The 20,642-nt window shown below is 36.1% G+C and overlaps 1 protein-coding gene across 10 annotated transcripts in view; it reads right to left on the reverse strand.

Annotated features, from left to right (window-relative positions):
- EMSY (EMSY transcriptional repressor, BRCA2 interacting) overlaps positions 1-20,642 on the reverse strand; it is a 79,021-nt gene that overhangs the window by 17,342 nt on the left and 41,037 nt on the right. For all 10 annotated transcript variants that reach the window (XM_080642999.1, XM_080642998.1, XM_080643001.1 and 7 more), the window contains 4 exons: positions 17,648-17,818; positions 9,451-9,587; positions 6,578-6,751; positions 5,788-5,983 (listed from right to left, as the gene is read on the reverse strand). In XM_080642999.1, the coding sequence (XP_080499125.1) occupies positions 5,788-5,983; positions 6,578-6,751; positions 9,451-9,587; positions 17,648-17,818 (678 nt within the window). The remainder of the gene's footprint in view (positions 1-5,787; positions 5,984-6,577; positions 6,752-9,450; positions 9,588-17,647; positions 17,819-20,642) is intronic.

Genomic DNA, 20,642 nt, shown 5'->3' on the forward strand with positions numbered 1-20,642 from the left:
TTTCTTGAGTGATTTTCCTCTCTACCTTTGGCTTATGCTTAGTCTGGATAAATCTACTGCCTATCAAGCCTGATGCTGGGGTAGGAAAGTAATGACTGAGGTACCAGGAGTCTGATCTCATGGTACCATTTGATTATGTGATGTGCATCCATCTTATAGATTTTTTTAAAAGTTTAATGGAAATTATGCATCCCTGGTGTTGAATATTCTACTCAGTGTTGTTGTTTTTTGAAGGGGTATGGGAGGAATACAGTTTTTAAATGGTAATTAAAAATTCCAGATCTATTGTATGTTGATTTTGTTTTCTTTGGGAAGGCTATTTTTTTTAATGACTCTATCTCTCTTGAAGATGGTGGCCTGCTAACCTTCAAATGTCTTTCCCAACAAGTTACTTAGCAAGTATTTATTAAATACCTACCCACATGTGGGTACTAGAGATACACACTGTATCCAAAGGCAGAGTCAGGCATCTCTATGAAAGAATGTCTCCTATGTCTTCACTATAAAATGCCTATATCACATTTTCATAACATCATAAAACCTGTCAGCTAGAAAAGATTTAAAAGTTCATTTAATGCTCTCAGCAATCCTATGCTATAATCTTCACAAAGTACCACCGCCAGTCCAGGAACTCCGCCACCAGAGAACTCACTACTTTCCAAAACAGTTTCCTTCCCAACTCTGCACAATTATGACAATTAGAAAATTTTCTTTTATAGAGTGGAAGCAAGTTTTCCCGTTACTTCTACCCAGTGGTTCTAGTTTCCATCCATGTATCTACAAAGACCAATTCTTTTTCCTTTTCCTCAAGGTAACTGATGACATCTCCCATGCTCCCCCAACCCAACTCAATCTTCATCTTCTCTTCTCCATGATAAATGGTCTGTCTTCACTAACCATTCCTCATATAAAATGATTCCCAGAAGCCTTACCCAACTAAACCATCTCTTCTAAACTAAACCCAAGATGTCTACATCCATTCTATGATGTAACATGTACCTTACCTCTGAAGTATTGTCATAAAGCCTAAGGCCTTCATAGTATTTAATTATCTAGACAGCATCGCCCAAAATATTCCAGAGAACATTAATTTCTAAAGATGTTCTGCAAAAAAAAGGGTCCCATGGTCAAAAAAGTTGGGGAGCATTTTACATTATATACTGCACTCCTCATATTAGCACATAACAGCTCTGAAAAGTTATGCGATAAGTACGCTTTGCTTAACTTTGATTTATTCCTCACCTTCACCAAGACTGCCCAAATCATGAAGCTTCTGGAAGAATCATCCTAGAAACCAAGATGTGGCCTACTTAAAACAATGTCTTGACAGGATGCATTTTTGTATTTGCCTCATGCCTTGCTCTACCATAAATCCCTACCCTTGGTTTTGTCCCCTTATTTCTCTTCCATTTTACTTCACATAACCTTATATTCTATCTAACCCACCTTAAAACTTTTTGGAAATAAACAGAATATAAGAAAAGAAACCTTTAATATTTTTTCTTTTAAGAAAATCTGGAACCCCATAAGTCTAGCCTATTCCTAAGTAAGAAAGGGGGAAAAAAGATACAATTAGGAAGAAAAGATTAGGAGCATATATGGTCCAATCTTCAGTAAGTGACTAGGCAAATAAGGTTTGATCCTTTAGGATTGGTCATCGAATTATCAAATAAGATCTAAAAATACTCCACTTAAAAAGCCCACCTGCAAGGTTAGAGGGAACCCCAGAAAGGAAACAATATTTTGGACTCAGGCAACAAAATGAGTTTATGCCCTGGCCAGTGTGCTCAATGGTTAAAGCATTGACCTGTGCACCAAAGGTCACTGGCTCAATTCCCCGTCAAGGGCACACACCTGGGTTGCAGGTTCAATCCCTGACCTGGTAGCGGTGAGTGTGGGAGGCAACTAATCGATGTGTCTCTCTCACATTGATGTTTCTCTCTCTCTCTCTTTCTCTCTCTCTCTCCCCGTCCCTTCCACTCTCTCTAAAAAAAATATCAATGGAAAAATTATCCTTGGGTGAGGATTAACAACAAAAAAAGAGTTTATAAGTCTGAAGCTTAACACTATGCCATAGATACTATGATTGTTGTTTTACTGTTTGTTCACTCAGTGAAACTTTTATTGAGTGTCTACTTAGTGTTAGTTAACCTATTTCTAATTACTGGCTATATAGAGATAAATATGACCTTTGAGAAGCTAGTAGCCTTGTGGTAAATAATCATTATAAATAAACAAAAAGTACAAAATAAAATGATCCATGATAAAATAGCTGGTAGTACAAAGCAATTCTGGAAGCATAGTGTAGAAAGAATGATGAAGCCTCCAGGGTGATCTAAAAAAGTGGTACAGGAAGGTGAAGATGAAGGCCACTATTCTAGCCTTAGAGGAGATAATTTAAGAATAAGGTATAAGGACAAAACTGTTCCTCTTTGGGGGTGGGAGATAATGGGAAAAGTTAGAAACTATTAAGTAGAATCAAAAAATTCCCCTGGCATAAGAAATATCCTTATTTCCAGGACTTGTGTAAGAGAAATCATCAGAAAAACATCTGAAATCAAAAAAAGGTTGATTTATTTTTACAGTAGAATGCCAACTATCAATATACAAATAATGGACTTTAGAAAATCATCAATGGATGCTAAAACTAGTAGATAAATGTTTAATGAGGAACATGATATTTATATAGTTTCAAAGTATCTCCTCACAAATTAATATAAATCTCAAAGGAAAATATGGTAACTTCACAATGTAAAAAAATGGGGAAGATATCACCTTAGCCAGTTGATCAACATTAAATTAACATCAATATAGGGACAAACTAACATCATGTGCCTACTAATGAGATAAAACTAAGGACACAATATCATATCTGTGGAATTCTTGCTGAATTTAATCAAGAGGAAACATCAGACAAAACAATTGAAGAATATTCTACAAAGTAACTGATCTATACTCTTCAAAAATGTCAAGGTCAAGAAACACAAAGAAAGGCTGAAGGATTAGCTAAAGTTAAAGGAAAATGAAGAGCCATGACAATTAAATGCAACTAAATGCAATGCATAGTCTTAAATTAGATTGTAGACTGAATAAAAAAGTATAAAGAATATTATTAGACAATTGATGACATTTGAATGGATTATAGAATCATAGCATTAAATTTCTTGATTTTGATAACTGCATTTTAGTTATGAATAGACTAACCCTTAAGAAATATGAACCTACAAATGTAAGTATTTAGGGGTAAAGGACATGATATCTACAACTTGTTCTCAAATGGGGGCGGTGGAGGGGTTTAGTTAGAGAATCAACAACAAAGCTAACATGGCAAAATGTAAACTAGTGGTGAATCTAGATAAAGAGTATACACAGGAGTTTTTTCTACTCTTCCTGCTACTTTCTCCTGTCTTAAATTACATTAAAAGAAAATGTTGCTATTTGGGGGGCAGGAGGGGTGGCGCTAAAAATCACAAAAGCAATATAAAATAAAAATGGACTTCTAAGTAGTGCTTAGATTCCTAGCAGTTATGACACTCAAATACTCTGAAAAGCAGCACAATTTTAGACTGACTCAAACCTTTATCCCTTTCTCTTTAAATCACAGCATATATATTCCCAACACCTTGTCTTTGTGAGAACGTACTAAAGAGCTATACAAGGGAAGAAGGGTAAATGCAGATTATAAAAACTGGCTTCATATTCAATTACATTAGATACGCTTAGTCTGAACTATAAAATATGTCTGTATTACAGAATATTTTTAAAAATACAAAATGAAAGAAAACTAATAAATAAAAACAGATGATGCTTATATTATAATAGATCAAAGAACAGAAAACCATATACTTAATCACGCCTAGAAATAGCCAAACTCTTGCACCATTCTTAGAATGACAACTGAAGACTCACTAATGAAGTGACATGTTTGGGAAGTACTGATTGATTTAGGGCTCCCTTAGGAAAAGAAGAGCAATTTCAAAAGATCATCTGAGATTAGATACATATAATCTCAGATACACACACACACACACACACACACACACACACACACACACACACACACACACGAGGCCCAGTGCACGAATTCGTGCACAGATGGGGTCCCTCAGCCTGGCCAGCGATGGGGCCGTCTCACCCAGTCCCAATCAGGGCCCCTTGGGGCTGGCCAGCCAGGGAGGGACCGTGGGAAGTTGGCCGGCCGGGGAGGGACTGCGGGACGGTTCCAGGGCATGTCTGGCCCTCTCGCCCAGTCCCGATTGGCTGGACCCCAGCAGCAAGCTAACCTACCGGTCAGAGCGTCTGCCCACTGATGGTCAGTACACTTCATAGCGATTGGTCGAGCAGTCGACCGAAAGGTCGACCAACAGGTCAGACTCTTAGCATATTATGCTTTTATTATATAGGAGATATATATATGTGTGTGTGTGTGTGTGTGTGTGTATATATACACACATCTACTATTCGTGCCCCCCTTTTAGCACCAATGCATAAACTAAATATTTTACATTATTTTATAAAATGAGTGACATATTGTTCATTTGTTAAAATCAACGTTTTTATTTACTTTGAATTGATGAGTTTCCAAAGACCATTTCAAATGCTACTTCCTTCATGAGGCTTTCTCATTTGCTCCTTGCTGGAGTGTGAACTTTCAGCACTTGGTATTTTTGTTAGTAATAACATTTTGTTACTAATAAAATTCTTATACTGAAGTTGTACATGTAATTTTTTTTTAACCTCTACTCTAGAGTTTAAGCTCCTAACGAGCAAGAACTATATTTTACTCAGCCTTTGTAGGGTCTAGCATAATGCTTAGTACATAGTATAAACTAACAAATAATTTTAAAATTGAATTATTAAATAATTAGCAATCTGAACCATGTAAGACTAACTTGGGATGACTCTACTTGAAGAGTTAAAAAATAAAGTATTTGGCACAATATGAAGAGTCTGTATTAGAAAAGTGCTAACAAAGCACTCCAGAAAGGGTAATGGAAAGGCAGGGACAGAAATAGAGTGACTAAGAAAGACCGAGGGAATATAAACCACTTTGCTTAGATTCATCAGAGTGCATAAGCATGGGCATAACATACTACCTGACAATAAGAGTGATTTAAGGTAATTGAGTATTAGATTTGTAGAAGGTCTCAAAGATTATGATCATGATTTAATTTCAAATGACTTCCTAGAAGAACAAATTAAAACAGTACTGAAAACAAAAAGCTTCCCTACTATGAATTATGGCTTCATAGCCCCTTCCTTATAATTAGGAGAGTTATATAATTATTATCTAAACTGGGATACCTTTGAGAGTGAAAGGGAATGTATTAATAATAATGCTAGAACAGACATAAACTAGGACTTGTCCTATGCCAACTGCAATGCACGATAACCTACTTACAGCCCACTTGTAGCCTACCTCTGGCCACCTTGACTCTTTCTCAAGATTCCGCAACAACCATTTCAAAAGGTATATTCACTTTCTTGCATACTTCTACCTACCCAAAGAAGATAGGAGGAATCATAGCTCTAAGCAGTTTGATAATACCTATCTGTCAAAATCATTATCTTAAGTTTACCAATTTGATGAACATATGCCATGCAGTAAAAAATGGTAGGCCTTACCAAAAACAAAACTTCAGCTCACTAATTACATATCAAACAAAAGAAAATAAAATCAAAAGAAGTGACAAATCAAAGCATATTTGTTTATTTAAAATTTCTAGATGCAACTATTTTGGAACTAGGGCACTATTGTCAGCAGTAATTATATAAAATGAATCTTACCTTGGGAACTTTGGGAGGACTCTGTAGAAGAGGAACTATCTGTATAACTTTGTGGTTCTTCTTTTCCCTCCTGAATAGAAGAATTACTGGCCTCTGCCACCCTGGATGCTTGCTGTAATGTTTCCGTGACCAGCTGCCTTGTTTGTTCACTAACAACTGTGGCTTGAAACGTTACTGGTTTGGGTTTAATAAGAACCTAGAAGAAAAGCAGAAATATACCAAGTTCAAATTTTAGAGCACTATTTAAAATGTTAATCTTCTATGTCATGAGCAATAATATTTCCTTGGTGTACTAAACAGCATTCTGTACATATACTATGTTTTGGGCACCATTGTTCATAAAAGACTAATTCAATCTATGAGCAAATTATAGTCAAGCTACATAAAACATTTTAAGTAGTACATGCCATATTATTACCATGATTCTGACAAGAGCATTTGCCCCTCTTTTTCCTTGCCTATGATGTCTTCAGTAGTCATTTTACAATCTAGGGCAGTGGTCGGCAAACTGTTGCTCAACAATATACAACTTCAACAAATTTTATTCCCAAGGGGATTCTTTTCTCCAATCTTTGCTCGTAATAAGACACAAATATTTAGATATTTTTAAAAAGTGCGAGGAGTGAAACAAAGGGTTTGAAAACAGAAGGATAATTATACACGTGTAGTCATAACTTTTAATAACTTTTTTTAAATATTAGTGATCTTTTCATTCAAATTTCTACTTTGGAATTTTAAGAATTTAAAATATACCTGAGCCAAGAAAAATCACCATTATCTTAGAGCATACCTGTGTTTTCCCTTGTTGCCCATAAACAATTTTTGTTGGGATGATTTTAGCTGCTGGTTGAACTGTGGAACCTATTCCTTTTGGTTGTGTTACAATCATTTTGGTGATGGGTCTTGTAGCAGTGATGATAGCTGGCTTTGCTCCCGTTGGCACTGTTTGAATAGTCTTTTCTCCCTAAATTGAAGTCAGTAACGTAAGAGATTTATAAGCATTTAAATGATAAAAACTGTCCTTTTACTGAAAACTCACAGAAAAGATTTTATCAGGATGATGGGAAAAAGAACTATAAATTGTGCAACAAAGTACAATGTTTCAAGGTGATCAAAAATCCTACACTTAGTTGAAATGATCTTAGAAGTCATCTGGCTAACTTTCTATCCAAAGAAGGCATTAATTATTTCCTGGTGAGTAAATTAAAAGAATTACTGAATAAGAATACCTATACTGCCTCATTCATAGACTACATATATTAGAAGTCAGAAAATTATAGAAATACTAGAAGCCCAGTGCACGGGATTCGTGCACTGGTGGGGGGTGTGCCTGCACAGATCAGCCTGCTGTGGAAGCGCTGCTCATCCTGGTCAGCCAAGTGGCTATGGACCTGCCCTCTGAGCGGCTACTCCTGCTGCGGTTAGCCGAGTGGCGCTTCCACTCTGGGAGTGTACTGATTACTAGGGGGCAGCTCCTGCGTTGAGCGTCTGCCCCCTGGTGGTCAATGTGCATCATAGTGACTAGTCGACCGGTTGTTCTGCTGTTCGGTCACTGGGCTTTTATTATATAGGATACAGAAATATTAACAATGATAGAGTTGGAATTATACGTCTTACCCGACCCCATATTCATCTTTATTTTCTAATTTATCTAAAATAAATATTTATGTAATAAAATTACTGTGCATTATACCTATAGCTAAAGGCACAGATATAAAATAAACTGCCTAAGTCCCCAAATATAAATTACAAGGATAAATAGCATTATGTCTGTGTGAAAAAGCATGGGCAACAGATGAAATCAGCAAAGATCTAACATTCTTTCTGAGGCCATATGGGAAAATACACAGGAAAAACTTAAGGCATTTCCCATGTTTTATTACTAGTATGTTACTAATATCACTTTAGTTTATTGTCTAGATAGCATAAGCCCATTAACTTTTCACCATTTTCTACATTTTCATCTGCTTTATTCTTAAGTTCCATTTCTAGTAATTTATGAAATCAATACTTAAACTTACCTAAATTTAATTCAAATACAGTGATTTTACTAAATTAGTAAAATTTTAGAAATTAAAATCCATAAATAAAAAGAAAAGGATCTGAATTTTTTCACCTTATCAGTTTTTCTTAATTTTTAGTCATTAAATGTATCTGTCTAAACTTAACAGCCACTAAAAACAAAGCACCCAGGTGAGCTGGCAAAAAGATAATCACTATGAACTTAAGAGCCAAAATTATTACACAAATCACAAGATTAACTATCTGCTAGAGGACACATGAAGTGTCTGCCAATTGTGCACGTACTTATTTTAAAACACACATACCCTTCACAGCTGCATTCTCTGGAAAGAGCTCTAGTTCATTTGCCAAGAACTGCTGGTTTATAAGTGGGCATGCCTATCTATTTAAATAGCTTGATGGCCCCTGTCCAAGTATAATGACCCATTCTAAGACAATTCAAAACCAACTAGCAGGCTATTTTTTTAAAAAGCTTTTCTGGGGTGCGTGTGAGCATGCACAGGAGAGCAAGTGGTTAAGTACAGGTGCGTGTACATATGTGGTAAAGAGGATTGGTCTTATACTCTTTCCTTCTTGTAACTGTCATGCCTTGTGCCTACTATAATATATATCTAGCAACTACAATTCACAAATAACTCTTAGATCTACATGACCACAGGACCTAGGTTACATGGCAACCTCTCTTATATATCAAGTTCTATGAAATTACAAAAAGGTTCTGAAAATCTAAATTCTAACTGTGGCTTTACTTTTGGCTTACTATGTGAACTCAGGCTAGGAACAATCTATGTCTTCCCACCAGATGAAAAACTCTAATGCTGGACCCTTATCAACACTGTGAAGGCTGTGATGCCTAGGAAGCTAATAGAGATCTATTATAATGATCTTTTTCAAGCAAAGTAGGGACATTACCGAGCCTAAACAGTTAAGTACTAAGAGTAATAATAAAGAACAAAACACTTATTGAGGACTTTCTATGTGTGAGGCACTGTTCTAAGCACTTTCAAAACAGCTACCAGTTAGTGAAAAAACTCACTGGTAGAGATTATCATTCCCAACATACAAATGAGGAAATTAAGGATGAAAGAAGTTGAATAAATTAGCCAAGGTCAAACAACTATGACACTGAGAGACCCAAGGTTTATCTAACTCCAAACCTCTTAATCACTGCCTATATAAATAAACAAAACTATAACTGAATCTGTTATTTAAATTTTTTTACTAGCTCCAAGGTAAAAATGAAAGTAACAAATCCCTGTCAATTAATTTAGTCTTAATCCCAAATATTTCTCTTTTCCCAGCCTAGGCCAAATACTAGGTCGCTCTCTACTGGCCATATGCAGGAATAAAATATCCTTTAACAGATGTTCCCCAGTAGTTAAGCCAGCGGAATCCTCCATCAGGATCAAACTAAGTATCTAAATCATGGTCATAAGCAACTTGGCTATAAGCAACATGTTTTAGAAATTACTGTGAAAAATGGCATCAGTAGATGGTGTTTTAACAGTTATTACATCACAGCGGTGGTAAATCAAGCCATTCTGGCCATTGTGGGGTTCTGAAGTTCTTAAGCAAATATTTGTATAGCTGGTCTTTCAAGTCCAGTGTATTGCTGAGTCTGCAGTTCAATCTCTTACTTACTCCAGCATTTAGCAATGTTGTGACAACATTTTTGCCCGGGAGGCCTTGAATGGTCGTTCCTTTTCCTGTAGTCTTTTGCACAACAATCACATTGGGCTTGGAAGTCATTGGGATTGTAGTGATTTTGGTAGTCGTTCCTTAGAGAAGGGGGGAGAAAAGGAGGCCTGAGTTAAGAACTAGTGATATTTAACTATTTATGTTGTACATAATTAATACATGTAATCAATGTCATCCCAAGATGACATGAAGGCTGTCATGAAGATGAAAATGAAGGCTTGGAATAGTAAATTACAAGTTGTCCTAGAATGAAAGAATATTAAGAATTGACTCTTATAGCAGACATCTTTTTGGAATGTGAGGACCTACATACCAAACTCAGAATCTAAATATATCACTATCATTTTCTCCATCAATATTCCTCTCCCAACTAGTTAACTGAAACAAATCAGAATCTCTATTCCATGATATATATTTTCCCCAAACATAGCGTCATATATCTATGTAACTATGTAGTGTGATGGAAAAACTCATCAAAAACAACATAAAAAAGAAGTAGTTAAATGCTCATCAAAATTCACATAACACTAGACTCTAGAGAAAATTTATGGGGAAAAAAGTCATGTATTTTTATGTGATCAAAAAAGACTAAATACTGACACTAAGTCACAGGTTAAACATTTGCTGTTATAATCTGCAGTACTGTAAACAGTGAGGATGAAACTCTATTTTTTATTTTTATATACATAAACTTGTATTTCCATCTATTAAGATCTACTTAGTAGAGCTATATCTACTGACCCCTAAACATCGTATTATCTTACCCTCTCCCCCACATCTGCTTCTCTCCTTACCTATGAAGTCTATCTACCTATCAAATTTGTACCCTATATTCTTCTAATTGTCAAAGTTGGAAATCCTGGTGCTAATCTTTTGATTCATGCCTTGTCTTCACTCTGACAAAAATGAAAGTTTCTTGAGGTCCACACTGTATCTTTACACATCACTGATTCCTCAATGCTTAGCACACAGTGTATGGCAATTACTCAGTAATGAGTATGTGAATGAACCCAATTTGTCACCAACATCTGTCTTCTTTCAAAATATTATCAATATCATTTCAATAGACAACCCTCATCTATTTTGGCTTCCCATTATTTTCTCCCTATTTCAACTTTCTCTATTACACAAATAGTTCTGATGGTACCTGTAGCAAATATCCTAAAAAACAAACAAATAAAAAAACCACCTAATTTCATCATGCCAAGAACCCAGAACATGTGAAATTGGTTAAAACCTTCCTAATCCCTCTTGTATTTAGTTCCAACTTCCCATTTTGATTTTCAAATTCCTATATAATTTGCCCTTAATCTACCAATTTAATCTTATTTGTTCTGTGAGAAGAAACAGGTAATCTTTTCAGTCAAAGAAGGGAGTTTAGGCAGCCGACATTTTGGCCTGTGACTTGCAGCTCCCGTGGGGGCTGCCATTTTGAAACAGCAAAGGTCAACTCCTCCCTTTCTCCTCTAGACAATTGCGCAAGACTGTGAGCCTAAGCACCTCCAATCAAGAGTGAGGGACAGATCACATGCATCAGGAATAAAAACCAAGTGACCACCGCTCAGTGTACATGCTACCAGGCTGTTGATACACACCCTTCTGCAGAAGTAAAGATATGTACCTTGCTGCTGGCTCCCAAGGATGCTTCATATTCTATCAGGACCCCTGATTTTGGGGACTCGCCTTATTTCTAACAGTTCCTACTCCATGATACACCCATAATTCTAGTCTAACATGTAACTTCTTGACTATGGCTTCCTATTACCTACCACACAAAGCCAAACTCCTCTGCTTAGCTTTCCAGGTTCCATCAGACTCTAATTTTCAGGATTACCTAGTATATACCTCCCCTTCAGTGTTGGTTTCCACGTGCGTCCTTGAGCCTAACAGTCCCAATGCAACTTTTGCACCTGTGATTTCCTTTGCCTATGAAAACAGGCAAGCCATATTTTTCTTCCATGACTAAGCAAAGGACAGGTACTCATAAAAATACAATGGATTAATATATTCTCAAGGAGAAAAATTAAAATTTTTTTCTACTGAAAAACCTTAGCATTTCATACAAAAGATTTAGAAATAAGATTGTACTAAGAATAAGAATATTCTAGCTATATGTCAATTTTTTATAATCTTGCTACAGTATCTTTGTAATATACTTGCCATCATCTAGTATCTCATCAGCCCAAGGTAACACTCAGGTTACACAAAAAAGCACTTTTATCTATGCACCCCCAGATTCACAAATGTTTCTTCCTTTATCTGTAGTTTCTAAACAGTAAGCTAAGAGCCACAAAAACCAGGCTGCCCATTATTCACTTATATCAACTTTAATTCTTAATTAATTCCAATCCTTCATGTGTTACTGATTATGATGCCTCTCCTTTGGCAATACAGCCTCACATAACTTTGTCTAAGAAAAACTTTTTAGAAAGTAAGCATTAAAAGCTATCTCAAGGAAATGTAAACCAAGCTTTAACTACACCAAAGTACAAGGACCACCAGCTTCACAAATGTGGAGGAGGCATAGCATAAGGCAAAGCAAGTGCAGCATTATATTGAAACTAGTGACCTGGCACATGGATTCGTGCACATTGAAAAGAAATTAATTAGAAGGTGGCCAGTGGGGCGGGACTGGGCAAGACGGGGCTGGATACGCCCTGGAGCCAACCTCCCATGGTCCCTCCTCAGTCTGCCACACCTGGAGCAGTGCCACAGCTCAAAGGGTGTCTGCAAAGTGAGTAGGGTCCCTCTGGCAGGTGGGGTTCCTCAGCCTGGCCTGTGGAGATCCGGCTCCCCGACATCCCCGAGGGGTCCCAGATTGTGAGAGGGTGGCTCTCAGGTGACGCACCCCGGAATCGGGCTCCTTCCACTCTGATTCCGGGGTGCATCACCCGAAAACCACTGCTGCCAAGTCACTGCAACTCGGCAGCTCCTGCATTAAGTGTCTGCCCCGGGGGTCAGTGCACATCATAGCTACCAGTTGGCGCGTCTGCCCCCTGGTGGTCATTGCACATCATAGCTACCAGTTGGATGGTCACTTAGCCTTTTATATATATAGATAGGATACAATTTATAATTGATTAGAATGATCAAATTATAAAACTCTAAAATTTCAGTGAACATGTTGCTATATCTCAGGTGATTCCTATGTTATATTGAAGAAAGTAGTACTACTTGTTTTTTTAAAAGATCTTCCTCTATGCTTTCATAGAATTCAGTCTATAGTTTTCATGTTACAACAGAAAGTATACAAGCTTAGCATTCTTTAGGGCAGAGAATGCACCTCATGTACATCCCTATGTATCACAGCACCCCACCCAGCATCTGGCTCATGGTGTATCACAGAACCCATTTATATATACAGTCTTTACTTATAATGAGTCAAGATATAATGGATGCAAATAACTGTGAATCACATTTGGATCATAGGCTATGACACTGATGCATTCCAGGGATTCCTATTTAACAATAAAAGAATTATGGTAGGGCCCTGACCGGTTTGGCTTAGTGGATAGAGTGTCGGCCTGTGGACTGAGAGGTCCCAGGTTTGATTCCGGTCAAGGGCATGTACCTTGGTTGCGGGCACATCCCCAGTAGGAGGTGTGCAGGAGGCAGCTGCTTGATGTTTTTAACTCTCTATCCCTCTCCCTTCCTCTCTGTAAAAAATCAATAAAATATATTTTAAAAAAAGAATTATGGTAGGCAGGCTTAAAAAACACAAATTTTACTATTTTTTACTATATACTATTTTTTTAAAAAATATATTTTATTGATTTTTTACAGAGAGGAAGGAAGAGGGATAGAGAGTTAGAAACATCGATGAGAGAGAAACATCAATCAGCTGCCTCTTGCACACCTCCTACTGGGGATGTGCCCGCAACCAAGTTACGTGCCCTTGACCGGAATCGAACCTGGGACCTTTCAGTCCGCAGGCTGACGCTCTATCCACTGAGCCAAACCGGTTTTGGCTACTATATACTATTAACCCAGATTTTACTATGCACAGATTCTTTTTTTCCCAGGCTCTACAATTAATTTTATTTACTATCTAAACACATACTTCTCAATCCCTTCACCTTTTTCACCCCATCCCTTAATTCCCCTTCCCTCTGGTAACCATCAGTCTGTTCTCTATATCTGTGAGTCTGTTTCTGTTTTGTTTGTTTATATACTGTTCTTTAGATTCCACATATAAGTGAAAACATATGGTATTTGTCTTTCTGTGACTGACTTATTTCATTTAGTGGAACACCCTGTAGGTTCATCCATGCTGTCACAAATAGTAAGATTTCATTCTTGTTTATGGCCAAGTAATACTCCACTATGTACATGTATCACAGCTTTTTTTAAATCACAGGTTCTTAGGTCACCCTAATAATCTTGGTCTCTTGGGTAATGTTTTGTTTTTGATTTTTCAACCACAGTTTACATTCAATACCATTCTGAGCCAGTTCCAGATGTACCACAAAGTGGCCAGAAAACCAGCACTCTACAGAGTGGTTCCCCACTGCCCCGAGTACCCACCTGGCCCCATACCCAGTTATCTCAACATTATTAACTATAATGTCTTCGGTAATGTTTTATGTTGTTTTGCTCAAAGATAAGCAAATTAATAAATGAATTAAAAAGAACATATTCCCTGTCCAGGTGGCTCAGTTGATTGGAGCACTGTTCCATGCACCAAAAGGCTGCAGGTTCAATTCCCAGTCAGGGCACATACCTAGATTATGGGTTCAGTCCCCTATGGGGGGGAGGGGCGGAGTATGGGAGGCAACCAGTTGGTATTTTTCTCTCACATCTATCTTTCTCTCCCCCTTCCTCTCTCTCTAAAAAATAAATCAATAAAAAAAATATCCTTGCGTGAGAATTAAAAAAAAAAAAAAAAGTACTTAAACACTTGCTTCTTGTTTGGACATTGTACTAAAAATTAAGACAATCAGCCCTGGCCTGGTGGTTCAGTTGGTTGGAGCATCATCCCACACACCAAAAGATTTCAGGTTCCATTCCTGGTCAGGGCACATACCTAGGTTGTAGGTTTGATCTCTGGTCAGAGCACGTATGGGAGGCAACAGATCAATGTTTCTCTCGCACATCGATGTTTCCCTTTACCTCCCTCCCTCCCTCTCTCTCTAAAAAATCAATGAAAACATGTCTTCAGGTGAGGAAAGGAAAAAAAAAGTTAAGTGTATCAAAATCAAGTTTTGCCATTGTCAAGGCTTTTAATAATGTCCTCAGAGTCAAGATAATGAGTTCACCTCTGAAGGATCCAATCATCTCCATAAAATATGCATAATTATTCAACCAACCCACAAAAAACCTTACATATCTCTTAGTCCTCTCTATGCATACATATGTAAGTAAATATTTGACTCTATTAACATATGACTTAAATAACTGCAAAAAAGTCATGCCTTCCATTTAATTGCTTATTCCAATAAAAAGAAAAACTTGACCTTTATAGAATGCACTTCGGAAGCATGAACTTGCTTTATAGGATATTATACAAAGAAAGTAAGGCCTTCACATAATAATATATGTATAATGTTCATCACAGGATTATTGATAATGAACACAAAAAATTGTAAGCAACCTAAAACACTGTGTAACCATTAAGCAGAGTGGGAGGGATATCAAAATACATTTAATGGAATGGAAAAAGAATATTATTATATAAAAAACACTGATTATATTAGCTCTCAAATTAAACACACACACACACACACACACACACACACACACACACACACTTATACAAAGAAATGAGTAGAAAAAGGAATGAACTGAAACATATACACTTAAATTTCAACACATTTCTCTGGATGATAAAAATTCTAAGTTTTTAATTTTCTTTGTACCTTTCTATATTTTCCAAATTCCCCACAGTGAGGGAAAAAAGTCTCAGTTTTTAAAGTCTTATATTCTTACATCTAGATTTTTTAGTGTATTTTAAGAAAAGTACTCTTTTCTTATTGGGAAATAGTGGTGTGGGGTTGGGGTGTGTACAGACTCTAGAATCCAGCATCTATCTGCTCATGGGTGAAAGCAGAAACTGTCTAAATTCATCCAACCAGGATTACCAGTTTACTATAAATAGACAGCTTAGAATTGAAAACTAGTAATAAACTAATCTATAATCTTAGTATCACAGAGAACAAAAATAAGAGAACTATCTTTATAAAGGAAATTGATATGTAGCGTAAGGATCAGCTTAGAACAGTCAGAAATGAGGTAAGTTCTTTAGAATAAAAGTGTCAAACAGTGAGGCAGAGGTCCAGACAAAATGAGCTCCATGCAATAGAGTTGTTTCAACTGTGTGCCAAGTCTTTCCTGTAGTGCTAAAAATTTAAGAACTCTTCTCATGTATACCCACATTCTTGAAACAGCAACTATGAGCTGCTTTATAGCTAAATAGAAGGTGGGTAAAATGTATACATGATAAAATCTATAAATGTTATATCTGACCACCTCTTTGCTTCTAGAAAAATGTGCTTGCTTTGCATTGCTCTAACCTAGTACAAAAGCAGCTAAATCATAAATATCTGAAAACAGAGGCCTTATAACATCTAAACATACCTTCCAACTATATAGTACCATAAATTAATATACAGAGAATAAAGAAAAACACTTAAGAGTCATAAAAAGCTACATACCAATGAAAAACATTATCATTTTAAAGAAATGTTTAACCGACTATGTGTTCTATACTATTTAAAGATATTGTCAGGTAATAAATTATAACTTGGGTTTTAACTGTGTTATTTAAAATAGCCTCTTCTTAAAATCCGGAGTATGATAATTCTTTCCCTACTGGTTTCACCCTCCTCAGTTTGGCAAATGTTAGATTTTCTTACTTATACTTAAAAGTAGAGCCAAAATTAACAGCTTTAAATATAGTACTTTATGCCAGTACCATGCCCTGCTTTGCTTTTTTTTTATTCACTCCCTGGGTTATCAGCAACATCATATTATGCCAGGAATGTCAATCCCTTCATTTTTAAAATAGAACAATTTGCCTGGGGCATACAAGTTCACAGGACTTGCTTGATCAAAGATTATTTACATCATTTTAATTAAAAAATAATAATAATTGAAGAGGTCAATGGGGGGGGGAAGGAGACATATGTAATATTTTAAATAATAAAGAATTTTAAAAATAATATTTATTGCTAAAAAAAAAATCCTATATAATAAAAGGCTAATATACAAATTATCCCCTTGACCATGAATTTGACCAGGAGTTTAACCATGGGGTGGGCCGGCCCACCGCCTGTGGCCCCTTCCCCTGGCCGACCCCACCCCCAACCGGTTCCCCCACGCCAATCAGGGGCAGGGCCAGCCGACCTACCTTCCCCGACCCCTCCCCTGACCAGCCCCACCCCGCTCCAGTCGGGGCAGGCCAGCTGGACCCCACCCATGCACAAATTGGTGCACTGGGCCTCTAGTAATAATAATAATCATTGAAAACAAAAACCATATTAACATTTCACTTCAGAATCCACAACCCAAATTACTTTAGGAATTAATGAGACCATAAAAACCCAGGTAAGGTTCCAAAATACCAATAAATATTAGCCTTCACTATCTAAGTAAAATATTTTTTAAAAGTAAACAGTCCATATAAATGGTGAAAAGCAAAGATATTCAAATATTTTTATTTTTAATAAGCTAAAGTGACATTAGTAATTGAAATTATGAGTTATGGTTCCTCAAACACATTTAGATAAATAAATACTAGTTCTTCCAGTATCTAGACTGTGTGATCTTGGAAGATCAATTTCATCTCTGTAACCTTAAATCTGTATCTGTAAACTGGGGATGATGCCAACTATCTCAGAGTTATGAGGTCTAAATAGATGAATAGAATATTTTATAATGAAAAAATCTCTATGCAAATGTAAGCCATAATCTTTCCATTCTGATTAAAAGCAACATTTATTTCTTTCCATTTTAAAATGATAAAAAACTTAATATGTGAAGATTTAATACCAGAACTAAAAAAAACTGTGATTGCTAAACATCAGGACTAAATAAAAGCTTTAGATTTCTAATCAGAAAACAGAGACCAAACAGAATCTTTCAACAGTTGAAATGTTTCTTCCTCTAATCATCTATATCTTTTACATGTTTCAGAGATACCTACCAGAAACTATATTACTGCTAATTATCTTTCCCCCCAAGGTAGCTAATGATTTGGGTACTACTGTAATGATGCTACCACTGGTAGTTTTCACATAGGTTGCAGCTCCAGGGGTTGTAGCCATCCGACCTATGGATGGGCTCACTGTTGGCCGGGTATAGGTTGCCTGTGTGCCTGTAAAATGGGAAAAGCCAAAAGAAAAACTTGTCATTGCTTATAGAAGAATGACAATTTATACAGTTTTACTATAATTCAATGTAATCTACATTGCTTTAACTTGAAAATGGAATTTCAAGGTGTCAAGACTTAAGTAACAATTTACAGCTAGTTTTCAAAGCACCATACAGAACTATAGCCAAATCAATTTGAAACAATTTTACACATGAAATATAGTGATGTGTTGCATCAAATTACTAACCCCAGAAAAAGTTAACTCTGTTCCTTCTTCCACTACCTTTCTTCCATTAGTTTTAAGCGAAAAGAAACTTAATTATCTTTCCTGCCAGAGCATTTTAGCTACTTCTGTTATAGATTTTAAGGTTCATAGATTTTAAGGTGCATCTGTTTTATGCTGTCTCAGTGCCAAACCCCAATGTCAGCACTCAAGAAATAAGACAGTATTGTTTGCCTAAAATGTTTTAAACTTTTACTGTTTTGTACTCTGCTACCCTGTAAATATATTTCCATCTTTTAAAGAATTATGCCATCATTTTATTAGAGATTAAAGATGCTGCTGCCAAGAATATTTCTTTTTAGCCTAAAAAGTTCACTATTTCCATATTTCCTTAACTTTAATTGACCTGTAAAGATATTTTTTCTCAAAGGATTTTACACTCTTCCCCACTATTTCTAGGATTTTTTCCTTTTCCTAAAGAGGAATTAAAAACTAATCAAATGAGCCTGTTATAGTTTCCTACAAATCTAGTAACTCAGAAATCCCATTCCTAAACTAAGAACTATTTGTCTTGAGGAGAATGAAAATGACTAAAATAACACCTTCTTCAACTGAAAAAAATGTTTTCTATGATAATTAGATTCAAAGGTCACTGTGAAAACCATTTTCAACAACCCCCTTCCCCCCAAAAATGATTTTAGCAAGTTATTTACCACTTAAAAATACAATCTCTATCCAAAAGAGGGAGGAAGGGAGCAACATTAAGTAGAATTAGTTTAAATTGATTACAAACATACATCTGAATCAGAAAAAAAAATTTTAGTGCAAAGTAAATGTTATATAGTTTGAATCAGTTAAATTATAACCAGAAAAAAATTTCAACTTCAGCTTTTGTTTTTTTAAAAAAAGCAACACTCTAATATAGATACATAAGTATAGACATATTATTTTTTGCTACCTTCCATAACATAAGGAATCATATATACATAACACTAATATCTTTGTACCGAGTGGTGAAAAGTTTTTGGGGAAGTATGATAGATTTAATACAAGAATAATGGTATATCAAAAAGCACAGGCTTTGCATAGAGACAGAAAGTAGAGTGGCAGTTGCCAAATCCTGAAAGAAGGTGAGACTAGTTACTATTTAATGTGTACAGAGTTTCAGTTTGGGAAGATGAAAAAGTTCTGGAGCTAGACAGTGGTGATGGCTACAAATGTGAATGTACTCAATACTAACAAACTGCACACTTAAAAATGGTGAAAATAGTAAACTTCATGTTATGTATATTTTACCACAAATTTGTTTGTAAAGCACTGGATTTGGAATCAAACAGATCTGGATTCAAATTCCAGTTCTGCCTTTTATTGAGTATATGAACTTGGGCAAGTTGCTTAATGTAAGTCTTTGTTTTGTCGCTGAAAATGGAGATAATAGAGCCTAAAGGAGATTAAGTGCAATGTTTGTACAGACCTTTACATACGGGCCAATAGCTGATAGCTTATAAACTTCAGACAGGTATCATTTTACACTATCTAAATCCTATCATCTAAATACTGTCCATCCTCAAAAAAATTGGTACGAGTTATGCAAATTTAAAATAATATCAATGAATAATACTAATATTAATTAATAGTAATAGCTATTGAGCACTCTGCTGGAGACTTTACACACTTGATTTCATTTAATACTTACAATAACCTTATGGCATAGGTATTATTATCCCATTTAAATAGACAACAAAAAAGACTGAGGATTGTATTACTTAAAATGTTCTACACACTTGTCCTGGATGATGTGCTCAATGGTTAGTGTCAGCCCACGCACCAAAAGGTCTCGGGTTTGATTCCCTGTTTAGGCACATACCTGGGTTGCAGGTCACTCCCTGACCCTGGTCAGGGCGCATGTGGGAGGCAACTGATCAATATGTCTCCCTCTCCTGCCCTCCCTTCTACTCTCTCTAAAACATCAATGAAAAAAATATCTTCTGGTAAGGATTAACAAAAATAAATAAATAAATAAACAAACAAACAAATAAATAAATGTTCTGCACTGTCTGTCACTTCCTTGAGCATAGCCTGGCTGCTCTCATATCTAGGCACAATGTCATATCTTCTGGTAAGGATTAACAAAAATAAATAAATAAATAAACAAACAAACAAATAAATAAATGTTCTGCACTGTCTGTCACTTCCTTGAGCATAGCCTGGTTGCTCTCATATCTAGGCACAATGTCATCCTGTGCCTCCCTCAGTCTGAGGAATGTTTACTACCTATAATGTAATACAGACTCTCAACCTCATCAAAGTGAGATCCTTATGAACTGGGACTGCATTTTCATTCACTCAACAAATCCTTACTAACCACTTATAGAACAGAATAGCATGTGCTTGCTCTCGCGCTCTCTCTCTCTCTTTATATAAATATATGTGTGTGTGTGTATATATACACACACATACATATACATATATGTAAATATATATAATAAAACAGACATGGTCCCTTATTTCCCTTATCCTTATGGGAGCTTATGGTCTAAAAAGGTGAAAAATATTAAATAAATCAACAAACAGTAGCTAAGTAAATAGAAATTGTAGTACGCA

This window comes from Plecotus auritus, assembly GCF_963455305.1.
Source record: "Plecotus auritus genome assembly, chromosome: 9".
Classification (NCBI taxonomy): Eukaryota; Metazoa; Chordata; class Mammalia; order Chiroptera; family Vespertilionidae; genus Plecotus; species Plecotus auritus.